The sequence below is a fragment of the Zea mays genome, chromosome 10, assembly GCF_902167145.1.
Source record: "Zea mays cultivar B73 chromosome 10, Zm-B73-REFERENCE-NAM-5.0, whole genome shotgun sequence".
In the NCBI taxonomy this organism is placed as follows: Eukaryota; Viridiplantae; Streptophyta; class Magnoliopsida; order Poales; family Poaceae; genus Zea; species Zea mays.
In genome coordinates this window covers 89061447-89077550 of record NC_050105.1, presented here as the reverse complement: position 1 = coordinate 89077550, position 16104 = coordinate 89061447, and the positions used below count along the sequence as shown (strand labels likewise).

Genomic DNA, 16104 nt, shown 5'->3' with positions numbered 1-16104 from the left:
GAGTTATCCCCAGGGCATGGCTTTTACCTGGCGGCCTTATCGGGTCATCGGCGACGCGAATCCCACGGTGGTGGCGCGAATCACGGCGAGGAGCGGTTGTCGGCGATGAAGCGGCTGCGCTGGCGGTCTGATCTGATTCAGGGTACTGAACCATCGTGAATGGGGTTTAGTCAGTCTGACAGACCGTTTTTGAGCTTGATTTCCTCCCAAATTCATATGGCAACATGATCAACACATTGTAGCAAAATTGTAGAGCAATAAACCACCTACAACATTGCTATATGGTGTTACCACAAAAAGCCAGTGGATCATGCTTGAAATTGGGCTTGAAGTTGATGTCAGTCCACTGTCACTCTGATTTCAGGCTTTAAGTAGTCTGACAGTCCAACTTTGGGCTTAATTATCTCTAGATTTTTCTCAACAACTAAGCTCACACTCCTAAGCAAAGTTGTTCTCCTATGATTGGTCTACAACTTTGATGTGGTGACATAGGATAAAGACCCTATACTTTGAAAGTTACAAAGCCCCAAAGTTGAGCCCACCAATCTGAAATTCAGACTTAGAGTGAAATCTCAATTGGGGTCCTTTTTGCAAATGAATCCAAAACTTATGGTTTGGCTTGTAAATCTTCCCAAATGTGAACCATGTGACTTTATATGCTTAAACATAGTACTTTTGACACTTTAGTCCAAATGTGCACAATTTTTGCACATAGGCCCCTAGGGTTTGGATTTAGGGTTTTCCAGGGTTCCAATTAGGGTTTTTGGTATCCCAGGGGTATAAATGTGATTCAAGTTTGTTCTTGGGAACATTTTATGACTATTCCCCTAAAGCTTTTAGGTTTTCTCAATTTGGGTTATGTTTTACCCCTTTAATCCCTATTTAGAGTTAAGTTCCCTATCCAGGGTTCTATTTGCAAAACGCTAAAACAATACAACTTGATTGAAATTTTTACCTAGTGAATGCACTCTAGGTGTGTCAAACATATGCAATGCCAATGCTTATGATGTTATGCTCAAGTTTTAGTTACAGTAACACCAGGGGTGTTACATCCTTCCCCCCATAAAAGAATCTCGTCCCGAGATTAAAAGTCCTAGGGTAAGTAATGGTAAAGGAAACGTGTCACATTCTTATTTCCTTATTTCTGGTACAAGGCAAGGGTGGTTTGGGAATCACTCCTTTATTACAGCAGCTATACATGCTCTACAAATTACAAGAGGCTAAAAAGCCTGGGAAATTCTTATCTAAAAAGTCTTGAGTTTCCCATGTAGCCTCATCTTCGGAATGTTGGTTCCACTGTATCTTATAAAAATTGAGAGTTTTTCTTCGGGTAATCCTGTCCTTCTGATCCAAGACTCGAATGGGATGCTCGGAATATGTCAAGTCCGGTTCAAGGACAACATCTGTCACTTCAATGGTTCGATCGGGAACCCGAAGACACTTCTTCAATTGTGACACGTGGAACACATTATGTACAGCAGACAATGTTTCGGGTAACTGAAGTCGGTATGCCACTGGCCCATATCTTTCCAGGATAAGAAAAGGACCAATATATCGTGGTGCAAGCTTTCCTTTAACCCCAAAACGCGATACTCCCTTCATTGGTGAAACCTTCAGGTAGACATAGTCCCCTTCAAGAAAATACAAGGGCATTCGCCGTTTGTCTGCATAACTCTTCTGACGAGCTTGGGCTTTCTTCATATTATGAATTATTCTTTGAACTCTTTCTTCGGTCTCTTTCACCATATCAGGCCTGAAGAAGTACCTTTCACCAGGTTCAGACCAATTTAGCTGAGTACGACATCGTCGTCCATATAAAGCTTCAAAGGGTGCCATCTTGATACTTTCTTGATAGCTATTATTATATGAGAACTCCGCTAACGGCAAACATTCATCCCATTTTTGTGGAAATTCCAGAACACACGCCCGTAGCATATCTTCAAGTATTTGGTTCACTCTCTCAGTCTGCCCACTGGTTTGAGGATGGTAGGCCGAACTATGGAGCAACTTAGTACCCAAGGATTTGTGAAGTGCTTCCCAAAACTTGGCTACAAATTGAGGTCCACGATCCGACATTATGGTTTTTGGAACACCATGCAAACTAAGAATACGAGCAATGTACAATTGGGCATAGACAATAACCGGGTGATCTATCTTGACTGGCCGAAAATGAGCAATTTTCGTAAGCCGATCAATTATAACCCAGATAGGATCATACCCTTTGGTAGTCCTGGTTAATCCCACAATGAAGTCCATACTAATATCTTTCCATTTCCATGCTGAGATAGGTAAAGATTGTAATGGACCAGCAGTCTTCATGTATATGGCCTTGACACATTTACAAGTGTCACATCTAGCCACATAGCGTGCAATTTCAATTTTCATCTTTGCCCACTAATAGAGACGATGTCAGTCAGAAGAACACATAAGGTTCCATGTGTGCAATTTGCTTCTTCTGATGACACTGTACTATCTGAGTCTGTTGGGCGGCAATTATGCAACTTTACCCAAACAGAATCAGATGCACCATCTTGGGTAAAACACACAGAAAGAGGTTTACCAACAAGTGGTTATAGCACACGAGACGGGTGTGAATGTCGAATAACATCACGATCAACTCGTGTTAGCCAGGGAATCCAAGCCTACAAAAGGTGAGATAGATTCAGGAAAAATCACCAGCGGAGGGATCTGTAGATGCGGACTTTGCATCCAGTCCATTTTATCCGGCACTAGTCATGGATCGGCATGATCACACATGCAGGAAAAGCACGCGTGAGGCGGTTGAGGCGCGACTAGAGCGATAATTAGGTGATTACTAGTCGACTTAATTTGATTTTGCTAAGTACTTTCCCTTAGGGTGGGTTGAACCAAAGTGAGTTTAGACAACTCGATAAAACGATCTCTAAACTCAGCCTTCGTTCATTGGGCAGTTACAAGTTAGTCAAAACCAACTTGTTGAACTACTTTTGACATTAAGCACATCCTCTCAGTACCATTGGTAAGCCAAGGGTTGAGAGTTCACTCATATTAACAGTTGAGCATGTAGTTGGGTAGAAATCTATTTGGTCAGGTTGTTCACCCGTTTTCTCATGCGAGATGAATTATCCATATGGTTAGGGAATACATGGATTAAATAAGAGAGCGAATGAACAAACTCCTGCATTTCAGCAGCAGGGGAAACAGATCTCTATTTTGAGAGCTAATCAGTTGTTTTCCAACACTAAAAAGCTCCAAGGCTTCACCTTTACACAAAGGATGTAAAGGGAACTTGTATGAGTAGTCACTACCAAGATCAAAAGAAATAAGACCACACATGAAAGTGGTATGCCCTTTTGATCCAACGGAAATGACAGATGTTGCTTGATCTCTTCACAAACAACATAGAAATTGTTTTAAGGAAAGGTTAATGGAAGATAACACATCAGTGTAATTCCATAATGGATCATGACTAGAGACCTTGATACCGACATGCGCCAAGCAGCAAAATCTTGTGTGCACATTCACAGGAGGCTCTCAGTTTCGCCGCGGTACCATAAGTTCTTAACCATGACACCATTACAAAAATAGCACCAATAATGAATCTCGCAAGGTAAGAACAATTTGCGCAAAGATAACATATCGATATAGTCTAATAATGGATTATGACTATTAACGGTGATACCAACGGGTGCCAAGTAGCGCAACCATGTGTGTGCATCCACAGGAGGCTCTCGGTTTCATCGCGGTGCCATCGGTTTTAGTCATAACACCATTGCTAGACGTAACCAATAAGAAATCTCGCGTGACACTAATGGATTGGGTAAGGGTGACAATATACAAAGAGATACTCCACCAGTAAAGATGGTTACAAGTAGAGAGCCAAATAGATCATGGCCCGATGAAGTGAACAAGGCATGGCCATAACCTAAACTTGATGAAAGAAGTATGATGGGAGACTGTTAATTCAGCCCCAAGCATATTTCTATGCCCATCATAGAGATCACAAGGTCAAGGATTAGTATCTAATTAGATACGTAGGGAAAACAATCATAAGATTACGTGGGTATGCCTTTGGTAGATATGGGGAAATCGAAGGCATTAAATTCTAGAAAAATGGTTGGACATGTCTTTCCCGGGTTGGGTTAATAAAGCAACATGGCGATCCGCAAGGAGAGGCCAAATACAATGGAGACCTCAACCAGCATCAGCTGAACAGGAGAATGGTGCTAAAAGGAAACATGACTTGAGATCCTTGTTTCAAGTCCAGGTACATTTTAGGTCCGATAAAGAAATTATCTAGGCATTTATTTGTATGTGTTTGGTCATGGAGTGATAACGAAAAATTCAACTTTGGGTCGGGTCATGGTTCACGAAATACGAATATAGCCTAATCTTGGGTTTAGGCAATCAAGTCACCAACTCTCTATTGGTCATAACTCAACCTGTTGGTTCTCATATCAGTGTTGAGAATTGCCTTATGCTGGGCTAACCAGTTCATGCCCAAGATGACATCTATGTCTTGGCCTTTCAGAACAATCATATTAGTAGGAAAGTCCCGTCCGGCCAATGTTACGGGCACTTGATAAGCCACTTCTTTTCTCTTTTGGTAGCTTTACTGTCGGGCGTAGGAGACCATTCGTCAACCAATCTTCATAGAGGGAGGGGGGCCTGAAAAGGTCCAGTTCACCATCAAGTGCTTCTCCAGCTATATGAAAAGGTCCGGCTTCCATCCCGACAGGATCCGCAGGGACGTTCGGGTGCAGTTGTGAATACAACACATGAACTTCTTCATGTAGTGTATTATAATAGACCTGCAAGTTATCCATGGCTGAGCTAAGCTCCTCCACGCGGGCTCGAGCTTTGGCTTCCTTAGCCCAGGCGAGTAGACGAGAGTTAATTGCCCAATCGAGCGCTAGATCTCGTTTCGCGAGTTGGTCTTGCAAGTAGCGGATGGCTGCATCCGCGACCCATAGATCATTCCTGTGACGGAGTTCTGATTGAAGCAGTTCGACTTGTGCTTCCAGATCCCCGATAGGATCGTTGCTACCACTGCTACTTTCTTCATGTCTTGGGGCAAGTTAATGGAGGGGTATGCCAATGGGTCTAGTAGATTTGCGCACGGTCTTTCTAGTGCGCGGCAGCATTTCTCTAAGGGGGAATCTTATTAGTATAATTCTTAGCATGATGCATGTATAATTACAGAATCAACCTTAGTTGATTCACACCTTCTATATGTTGCACTCTTACTACCTGGTCTTTAAAATAAACTCTTCAGAATACTTAGGTAAGAAGGGAAGAGAGTTTCTAGATAAGTCTTTAGAAAATCCTTTTGAAGATGCCTCATAATATCTGCAAAGAAGGGCTTCGCTCCGATACCAGCTGTGACGGAACCTCCTAAGTAATTAGGCCCACCTACAGTTGTATTTGTCCAATGGACATCAGACAACCCTGTAGATGTTCCTGAATCACTTGACAAGTTTGGTATCTTCTTTCTTACCTTTCCAGGAACGTTTTACCCGTCTTGCAGACATTACAGAACATCAGAGATATAGAAATGCGGAAGCGATTACATAAACTTACATTTATTTAGAAAGTAAGATCAAGTTACTTATTACAGACCAGAGTATATCCTAGGAGTGCAGGGTAACATTATTACATATACCAAGGGAGGCAAAAACTCCTCCCGATAGTTTTTATAAAAGTCCAAATGGGGGACCATGTCCTCCCGAGCTTCACACTTGTTTTTCTTCATTGGGAACCACCTTGGAGCAAAAGCAACAAAAGTTTGTTGCTTCCCCACCTAAAAACAACGGGGGAATAAACCCTGAGTATGGAATTACTCAGCAAGACTTACCCGACTAAAGAAAAGATTCTCAAGGGTATGCTGGTTAAGGGAGTCAAGGTAAGGCTTTTCAGTAATCAAAGACTCTGTTTTGCAGAAATGCTTACTAAAGTGGATCCTTAAAAATCCAATTTTAATGTCAGGTTAAGTAAAATTACCTGCAACTAGAGTTCTTTCTACCCTAGTTCAATCACTTGACCTACACTAGCCAATTTCTTAACAAAACCTTTCATCTTTACTGGAGTTCTACGTATAGGGCAGTGACCAAGTCTTCATAACCGCGAAGGTACGACGATCCGAATCGATTATACTCAGCTGAGGATCTCTAATCACACGACATATGTAGCACTTAACCCTTGCATATGTCAACCCGCCACCGGGGTTCTTAAGACCAGATCAGGTTCACGCGAACCGAGAGCACAGATACACCACCGTCTAGCCTCTTGCCACGGAGGGTACACGCTACTCTCGCCACCGCTCCACGCCCATTCCGTGTTATCTTATTCTGGCCTTAGTCTGCCCGAGGCAAGGCTTACCCATGACGAGGCAAGTGACCAGTTAAAGGGTCCTCGGTCAGCAAGCCTACATCGAGACGGTCCTTAATCGACTCAGACGGAGACACTACACCGAGACTCCTTTCTCGTGCAAGTCACCCGCCCGGTCTCAACTTAATCATTTCAACCCAAAAACTTGGTACCTGGCAGAGGTACATCTTTTCGATGTTGAACCCATCACGGCCATGATGGATCCACCATCAAGTTTTATTTTTGAAAACAACCCTCCCACTTTGCCAATCATCTTTTGTAAAACAAATCCTTTTGTTTTTCTAAAGCAAGGCTAAGCATCAAAACCTTTTGTAAAACGGGTGATCAAGGAAGGTAATTGAATTCAAGGAAGGTAATGCAGGAATTGTTTAAGCATTCAACTCCTATCACCTAATGCAGCAAACAAGTGAGAAATATTTTAAAAACATCAAGGAAGGTGGCAAATGCACCGGGGCTTGCCTTCGTTAGTAGGTGAGTCAGGCTCGGACCCGCAGATATCAAAGTAGAAACAACTTCCGGCCTGAGATTCCGAAGGTGGTGGTGTCTTCTCTTCGGTCACTTCGATCTCTTCTTCGTTTTCTAAATATAACCATATAGGTATATATATAAGAATGAATGCCATGTAATGCTTATGAGAGTGCAAAGATAATAAGAATTTATTATCTAAGTCTTGAATACAACTTTCCTTCACGGAACTCCGAGAACTTAGGGTTTTCGGAGTCAGTAAAGGAGTTCAAAGGGCAGGGGTGGGGTTTTGGGTTCTAGTTATCAAACAAAGTCCAATTCAAACCAAACTCTACCCAAGGCTTCTAAACAATGTGTAGAGCTCATATAAAAAGTTTGGGCATTTTTGGACTTATTATCTATTTTCTAAAAATCCAGAACTAATGTTTTAAGCTACTTTAACTACCTTAAAATTCCTTATTTAATCTAAAAACCATGAAACTATTTTTATTAAATTCTATGGAAAATAAGAAGCCTAGGAAAATTAGTTTGACAATTTTATGAATTTTCTATAATTTTCTACATATTTCTAAAGTTCCACTAAAAAAGAAAATGGAAAACTCTAAACAGTATTGGGCTCAAACAGGCCTGCGTCGGCCCAGTTAGGGCAGAAGTGCGCCCATGCGCGCGTCCGCGCTGGCGATTTTGCAGAAGGATCCTCGGAGTTCTGGCTAATTGGAAACGGGTTTAGTTACTATTTATCTGTGTCACTTACAGTTTGCGCAAAAACCCTCCACGTTCTATTTCTTCGCAGGGGGAGGTCCCCGACGGTGGCGAACGCGGCCGAGCTCCGGTGAGCTCGTAGGCCGGCCGTTTGGGGCAAGTACTGGCATTCCCGAGCGGCGGACACCAAATCAGACCTACTCCGAGCATTTCCCCTAAGTTAATTGCATGGTTGGTGATCTACCAAGCTCTGTCCACGTGAACCGAGGGGGTGGCGGACAGATGAGTGCGTTCCCGGTGATCCCTGGCGGTCCAGTTCAATTAAAGGGGTCGAGGGGTTTGCGGGGGTACCTAAGGATGCTAGAACAAGCAGAAGAGGGACTGGAACTAACCTGAGTTGGGCTGGTCGCGGTTGAGCTGTTCTTCGCGGTGGCGGAGACCAGTTTGGGGGAAGTTTGAAATTCCAGAGCTCGGGTGAACGATTAAGGGTGGGAGCGGGTGCTAAGGCTTCACGATGACATAGCGCAGCTGCCCCGGCCATCAATTTATAGAGGGCATCGACGGTGGCGCTCAATTTGGTCGGGCAGAGCTGGCGGCCGGAAACTGGGAAGGATCATGGCGCAGTGAGTTCGTGTCCTCAGTCGTGGCGAGCTCACCGGCGACGATTTGACGGCTGTAAAGAGTCACAGCGACGCGACAGCGGTGTTCGGATACGTGGCACAAGGGCAAAAGGCGGCGGTTCACCGGTGAGCCTATCTGCTCCAGCCGCAAAGCAGGGGGAAATACGGCGGTGAGTCACCGGAGTTATCCCCAGGGCATGGCTTTTACCTGGCGGCCTTATCGGGTCATCGGCGACGCAAATCCCACGGCGGTGGCGCGAATCACGGCGAGGAGCGGTCGTCGGTGATGAAGCGGCTGCGCTGGCGGTCTGATCTGATTTAGGGTATTGTACCATCGTGAATGGGGTTCAGTCAGTCTGACAGACCGTTTTTGAGCTTGATTTCCTCCCAAATTCATATGGCAACATGATCAACACATTGTAGCAAAATTGTAGAGCAATAAACCACCTACAACATTGCTATATGGTGTTACCACAAAAAGGCAATGGATCATGCTTGAAATTGGGCTTGAAGTTGATGTCAGTCCACTGTGAGTCTGATTTTAGGCTTTAAGTAGTCTGACAGTCCAACTTTGGGCTTAATTATCTCTAGATTTTTCTCAACAACTGAGCTCACACTCCTAAGCAAAGTTGTTCTCCTATGATTGGTCTACAACTTTGATGTGGTGACATAGGATAAAGACCCTATACTTTGAAAGTTACAAAGCCCCAAAGTTGAGCCCACCAATCTGAAATTCAGACTTAGAGTGAAATCTCAATTGGGGTCCTTTTTGCAAATGAATCCAAAACTTAGGGTTTGGCTTGTAAATCTTCCCAAATGTGAACCATGTGACTTTATATGCTTAAACATAGTACTTTTGACACTTTAGTCCAAATGTGCATAATTTTTGCAGATAGGCCCCTAGGGTTTGGATTTAGGGTTTTCCAGGGTTCCAATTAGGGTTTTTGGTATCCCAGGGGTATAAATGTGATTCAAGTTTGTTCTTGGGAACATTTTATTACTATTCCCCTAAAGCTTTTAGGTTTTCTCAATTTGGGTTATGTTTTACCCCTTTAATCCCTATTTAGGGTTAAGTTCCCTATCCAGGGTTCTATTTGCAAAACACTAAAACAATACAACTTGATTGAAATTTTTACCTAGTGAATGCACTCTAGGTGTGTCAAACATATGCAATGCCAATGCTTATGATGTTATGCTCAAGTTTTAGTTACAGTAACACCAGGGGTGTTACATCGACGGTGCCCAAAAACTTGATATGGCCCCTGCCCTGTGCAGGGACAAGAGGGAACGTAAACTTCGGAGATTCTGCTCTGCTAACCCCGATGGCATGTCGGCGATGGGATGGGGAAGACGTGGGCAGCGCAGGAAATGGAATTGGGAGATGAAAAACTCTACGCTAGGGACGATGTCTCGTCCCCATTATATGCACGCGACACGGCTAAGGTAAGTAATTCGCCACGTGATCACAACACTGACATGATTGACCAGCAATCAATCAGATCAATCATAATTAATGCAAGAATAATTAATTAGCAGAATAGGCCAACACAATTTTTTCATGCATTGCAAAAATATAGAGCAGCAAAAGAAAGTTGCGCACCCGCAAGGGCGAAGGAAAGAAATCGCCGGACCATTCACGCGAATATACAATCAACCCTATATATGATCAATTTGCGTGACTTGCTACTATTTAAAACTTTTGATGGTGACAGCATTATCATCACCCATTTACCTTTTCTACTTTCTTTACTTTCATTGGTTAGATCATCTTCAACAGTTTGGTAAAGAATTTTGATTAATTATTTTGGCATGACAAAAAAAACTTCTCTCGGCAACCCATATAATCTATCTTGAAAAACATAGGCATCCAAGAGCAAAAATACACGGGCGGACACTCTACTCTTTATCATGGGGCACCGATTTCCCTTTTCTGCAACACTCTCTATCCCCTAGAGATTCAACGGAATTGAAAGTCTAACTACTATACTTTTAGATATGAGAATACTATGTAGAAAAGCAACAAACAGGTAAAAGAGATTTTGTTTTGTAGGTTACGTTCTTGCTATGAGTTAGGATGCTAAAGATGTTAGATTGATCTTATCTGGCTTAGTCAAAGGACTGCATGAACCTTTTAGGTGTGGCCCTCTTTCACACTACATATATAAATAAATAATAGGACCGACACATAAATTAACATATGAAAAACCTTTAAAACATTTGAATCGATGTTCAAACATGTTTTGAATCCTTTTTGTGATAAAAGTATGAGATGGAACCAACATTGATGCAACATACACACCGTAAATGTTGAATGTATTTTTTGCACAGTGATCTTACAGAAAATGTTGAATGCAACATACACACACGCATGAATCCCCCCCCCCCCCCAAAAAAAATATATCTTGCTTCCTGTAATGGTTATTTTTTATTTGATCTAACCTATGAGGTCTGGAACTAAATTCAGTTATTTATGGCCTTTATGTTAGTTTAGACACTTAATGGTTTTAAGTGAGGGGTAAAATGAACATTGTACTCCTAGTGAAAAATAAAAAAGTGCATATATCAGATTGTCTGGTCTAAATTTCGAGCAATGTTGCACAGACCTTACCTTTTAATTACCTACAAAATATATATTCTTTTTGAACATTCGATAATATATTTTTTGCACAGCATTATTTTACAATTAAAATGTAGATATATTTGCATTAGTACTCTTTAATTAAAAAATATTTAATATATTTTTACTTTACACAATTCTAAAAATATTAAACAATGCGTAATATTGCTCAAACCTAAAAAATAGATTGAACCCTGCGTCTCAATCAATTTTGTTTTGAGGACGTATCTGGTGCACCTAGAAGACTGGTGCACATGGTGCACATATTAAATCATTAACACTCATTTTAGATCTAACGTCTCTAGTTGATTATTCAATTTACAAATAACACCTTCCACCACTATACAACACCACGTTGGAGGGTGTCCTTAATAAAATGTACCAAACAACTAGAGACATTAGATTTAAAATGAGTGGTGATGATTTAATATGTGCACCATGTGCACCAATGTTCTATGTGCACCAGATATGTTGTCTTTTGTTTTTGCCAGTCATGTGACCCTTCACACAGGTAAGTGCTTAAACTAACAGGAAAATCAAATCGTATAGCTACCTGGATTTAATATTTGGGACTCAGGAGAAAAGGGGCCCTAACATAACTGGGCCGTTCAGCAGCAGATAGATGTCGCCGTAAATTCGGCCTATGAAACTCGTCCATGCGGCCGTATAAAGACGACTTGTCGTTGGGCCCGAGTTAACTAGTTATAGGCCCACACGCGTTGCACGCGACTGGCGAGAGAGAAGAAGACTGGCTAGCTGTCAGTATGGGGTAACAAGCACAGCAGCAGCAGCAGGCGGCCGCACCGCACGCGGTCTGGCCGCCGTCCGCGCAGCGTGAAAGAAAGAATTGGATGCTGCTGCTTAGCAGCGAAGGAAGCGGGCAGGAAGGCCGTGTGGGGTCCACACCTCCCCGGACACCCGCGCAGCCGCCGCCCACGCTTGGTCCGTCGACCGCCGGCCGATCGATTGATGGATGCATGCATCCACCGTCCACGTACGCGGCGACGAGACGTGTTGCGTTTGCGTGCCACCGGACTAGCTAGTAGATCGCTCGACTGGTATGTAGCTGTCGCCATCCCATCGCCCTCCCTCTCGTCCAAGGTCTGCCTGCCTATAAAGTGAAAGTGAAGCCAGGGAAGAGGCAAAGCGAAAGGAGAGAAGGAATCCGATCCATCCAAGCCAAGCCAAGGCAGAGAAGAAGAAGAGGAGGAAGAAGAAGCATCGGCAGCATGTCGGAGGGGACTGCCAACTGCGTGGACATCCTGATCGCCATCATCCTGCCTCCGCTGGGGGTGTTCCTCAAGTACGGGTGCGGCCACGAGTTCTGGATCTGCCTCCTCCTCACCTTCCTCGGCTACATCCCCGGCATCATCTACGCCATCTACGCCATCACCAAGAACACCTAGCTAGTCATCCTTGCCGACGACGATCCATGTCTCTGTATCTGTGTCTGTTCATATGCCTGATGCCGACTTGTGCTGTATGTAGTTGCTTGAATTCAGTCGTGTTCCTGTTTTGCTACCGTACCCACCCCATGCATCATCTGTCACCGCGACGCAATAATCATAGTAATAACAAGTTCAGATAATCGAATTCATTCGCTGCTGTACTCCTCCTCATCTCTTCAGTATGCAGTACTTTATTACTTTCCCGTCCGGCCGTCCCAAGTCCCAACCAACCAAATTATATGACATTAATAATATATAGCGCATAATAAATAAACCTAGAGAAAAAAACACTAAAACGTCTTACGATTTTAAAACAGTTTTGTTGTAATAATAATTTGTATAAATTTCAGTTTCGTCTTTCAGCCGTCCTCTTCTTCTCCAGCTGATCTGGCACTGGCAGGGCAGCTGCAGCCCCACCTGTCCTCTTTATTACACAGCCTCACGTGGTACTTTACTGTACACGGAACGGCAACGGCTCGCCCATCTAGAGATGGCCAAATGGGCCTGCTGACGGCCAGGATGGTCCCGTTTAGGTTCGACCCGCTAGCCACGGTTAAAAAACTGGATCAAGATTCTCAAGTCCACGGTTTTATTTTCTTGTGTGAACCTTGCTTGTTGTGGGTCTAAAAAGATTGAGTCGGTCCAGTAAACACAGAAAAAATCTGACACCATAAATTTTATCATATATCCATATTATTAATTTAATATTTCTATATCAATGATCCATGAAACATGCATGTCCATAAATCAATATATGTTCTAATCTATAAAATTATTATTGTCTCGTATAATGACATAAGACACACATATTTTGAATAAAATTATAAACATTATAAACCATACATTTAACGAACAAGTCATGCAATCGAGAGCCGACGTAATAATAATAATTTGAGGGATTGAGTAACACTTCATTCAACACTTATAAATATAAGCCATTTATACAATTAACTTCCACTTACACTAAAATGAATCATGCAGGTATCTGATATCGATTGCGCTCACGTGTGCCTTATGTTTTGGTTGTAGAAGAGACTTCGACAACGGATCAGCAACATTCAAATTTGTGTACAGTTTACAAATATTCACACAACCTCTATTAATGATCTCATGAATATGGTATGTATTTGGATTTTGGTGCGATCTAGGTTTCTCAGTCTGTGTAGTGGCGCCATTATTATCACAACAAAGATATAAAGGATTTGGCACACTTGGAACCACATACAACTCAGAAACAAACTTTCTAATCCAAATAGTCTCCTTAGTAGCATCTGACGATGTAATATACATGACCTCTATCGTAGAACGAGCCAATATCTCTTGTCTAGAACTTTTCCAACTTATTGCTCCTCCATTTAGGCAGAACATGAATCTAGATTCAGATTGACTATCATCTCTATCGGTTTGTAAGCTAGCATCATATAACCATTTATAATGAACTCTTCCTCACCTCCATAAACCACAAACATATCCTTAGTTCTTTACAAGTACTTTAAGATATTCTCCATAGCCACCCGATGAGCCTCACCTAGGTTAAATTGGTACCTATTTGTAATGCTTGGAGCATAAGAAATGCCTAGACTTGTACGTAGCATGGCATACATGATGGATATGATTACAAGGACATACGAAATTGCACTCATCCTTTTTCGCTCACTAGGTGTTGAATGACACTAAGTATCATTTAGGGTAGGGGTGCAAACGGATCGGATCGTATATCGCCTTTTCCATATCCTAATCCTATTTTTATCGTTGGATTCAGATCAGAGCGGATATTATGCGGATGCGTATATGGATATTTTAGGATATTGAAAATGGTGCGGAGTCGGAGTGGAAGGGTGGCGGAAGCGGATTTCAAAGGTTGGATAATACATGTATACATCTATTTTTATAGCGATCAATAATTCATAAATTAAAGTTTAACAATTGACAGCATAACTTGAATATAGCTAGTATAAATAACTAATAAGTAGGTAAATAAAAATAGCATTACCTCACATACTATACGGTGTGTGATCGGTTGATCGCTGATTGATTTATGTCGGCTTGTTGCCTCTTGGGTTGGGGGTGGTGATTGATTTCTATCGTGTATAGCGTTTCATTTCCTGTTCAACTATATAGAAATTTTAGTTTTATTTGGCAGTAATCAATCATTGTTGACTGACTCTCTGTGTCTTTTGTAGTTGCCACACTAATCGGATATTATCCTATTTTAAGCATCGAATAATCCGAGTTCAAATATCGAATACTCCATATCCCTCGTATTGGTGATACCATATCCTACTCCGCATCCACATGTAGATCGGATTCAGATTATCCATATCCACATGGATATAATAACTCCTGCACCATATCCGTATAATTAGGATTCAGATTGGAACGGATCTGATAATTATCCACACCACTTGCACCCCTAATTTAGGGTAACTCCATGTTACATTGGCAGGAAACCTTTCTTCGAATCTTGCATATTGAACTATTTCAATACCTTGTCAATGTATGTACTTGTCTTAATCCAATTAGCCTTTTTGGCCAATCTCTATAAATATCAATGTCTAAAATATAAGCTACCTCTATGTGATCTTTCATAGTGAAACTATTTATTAATGAAAACTTGGCAGCTTGTAACATATGAATACCATTTCCGTTCAATTATATATCATCTATATACAGGACCAAAAATACATGTGTGGTCCCACTAGCCTTCTAGTAAACACAAGGCTATATTTTATTATTGATGAAGCCAAACCCTTTCCCACACTTATAGGATCAACAAAACCTTTAGGTTATATAATGTACACGTCCTCACTCAGATTTACATTTTGGAAAACTGTTTTGACATCCATTTGTTGAATCCCATAATCAAAATGGGCAACAATTGCTAAAATGATCCTAATAGACTTTAGCATAATAACGGGCGAAAATGTTTCATCATAATCGACACCTTGAACATGCTTGAAACTGTTTGCTACCAATTGTTCTTATGAATGTGGACATTTCCATTCATGTTTATCTTTTCCTTAAAAATTCAATTCCATTCATTGGTTTGAACACCATTTGATGGATCAACCAAGTTCCAAACTCAATTATCATGTATGGATTCTATTTTGGATCTCATGGCTCCAAGTCATTTCTGATAGTTTGGTCCCATCGTTGCATCTATGTAGTTTGAGGGCTCATCATTATCATTGAACAAAAAATATGTCACATTGCCCTATGACTAGGAGCGACTACCTATTACTAATGTGGCGTGCCCTCTCTAACCTATGTAGAGTTGTGTCTTGACAATCGATTCTACAACATCTTGTAATTTCTATGGAGGATTATGAGGGATTGAAACCTTTTAAGTGTTTATTGAATTTCTTCCAATTATAATTTGCTCCCGCTAACTCCTTTTGAGAGATACTCTTTCTCCACAAATATACCATTCTGGGCAAAATAACTTTTATTCTTCCCAGTTATAGAAATAATATCATTTGGTTTCTCTAGGATATTGTACAACAACGAAGCACTTATTAGATTTAGGACGGAGTTATCAAACATCAAACATTTCACATTGATCTTGCAACCTTATATCTTGAGAAAAGATAGTCTAGGATGTTTTCTGGTCCATATCTCATATGGTGTCTTATTCATCAATTTAGATAAAACTCTATTAAGTATAAACATAGTAGTTACTAGAGCATATTCCTACAAGGACAATGAAAGATTAGCTTGACTTACCATTGACCAAACCATGTCCAACAAAGTCATGTTCCTCTACTTAGAGACCCCATTCCATTCAGGCATACCGGGTGGAATCAATTGTGGAACAATTCCGCATTGTTTTAGATGGTTGCTAAACTCGTGGCTCAAATTTTACCTCCACGATTTGATCATAGAAACT

The 16104-nt window shown here is 41.6% G+C and overlaps 1 protein-coding gene across 1 annotated transcript; it reads left to right on the top strand.

Moving 5' to 3' along the window:
- The first annotated feature begins 11913 nt into the window (after positions 1–11913).
- Positions 11914–12356, top strand: LOC100135422 (uncharacterized). Its single transcript, NM_001114162.2, has one exon. The coding sequence runs from the start codon at positions 12000–12002 to the stop codon at positions 12174–12176; it is 177 nt and encodes a 58-aa protein (NP_001107634.2). The 5' UTR covers positions 11914–11999; the 3' UTR covers positions 12177–12356.
- The last annotated feature ends 3748 nt before the right edge of the window (positions 12357–16104 follow it).

Excerpts from the sequence above, each read along its gene's own strand:
- LOC100135422 (NM_001114162.2), top strand. The coding sequence starts at position 12,000 with ATGTCGGAGGGGACTGCCAACTGCGTGGACATCCTGATCGCCATCATC.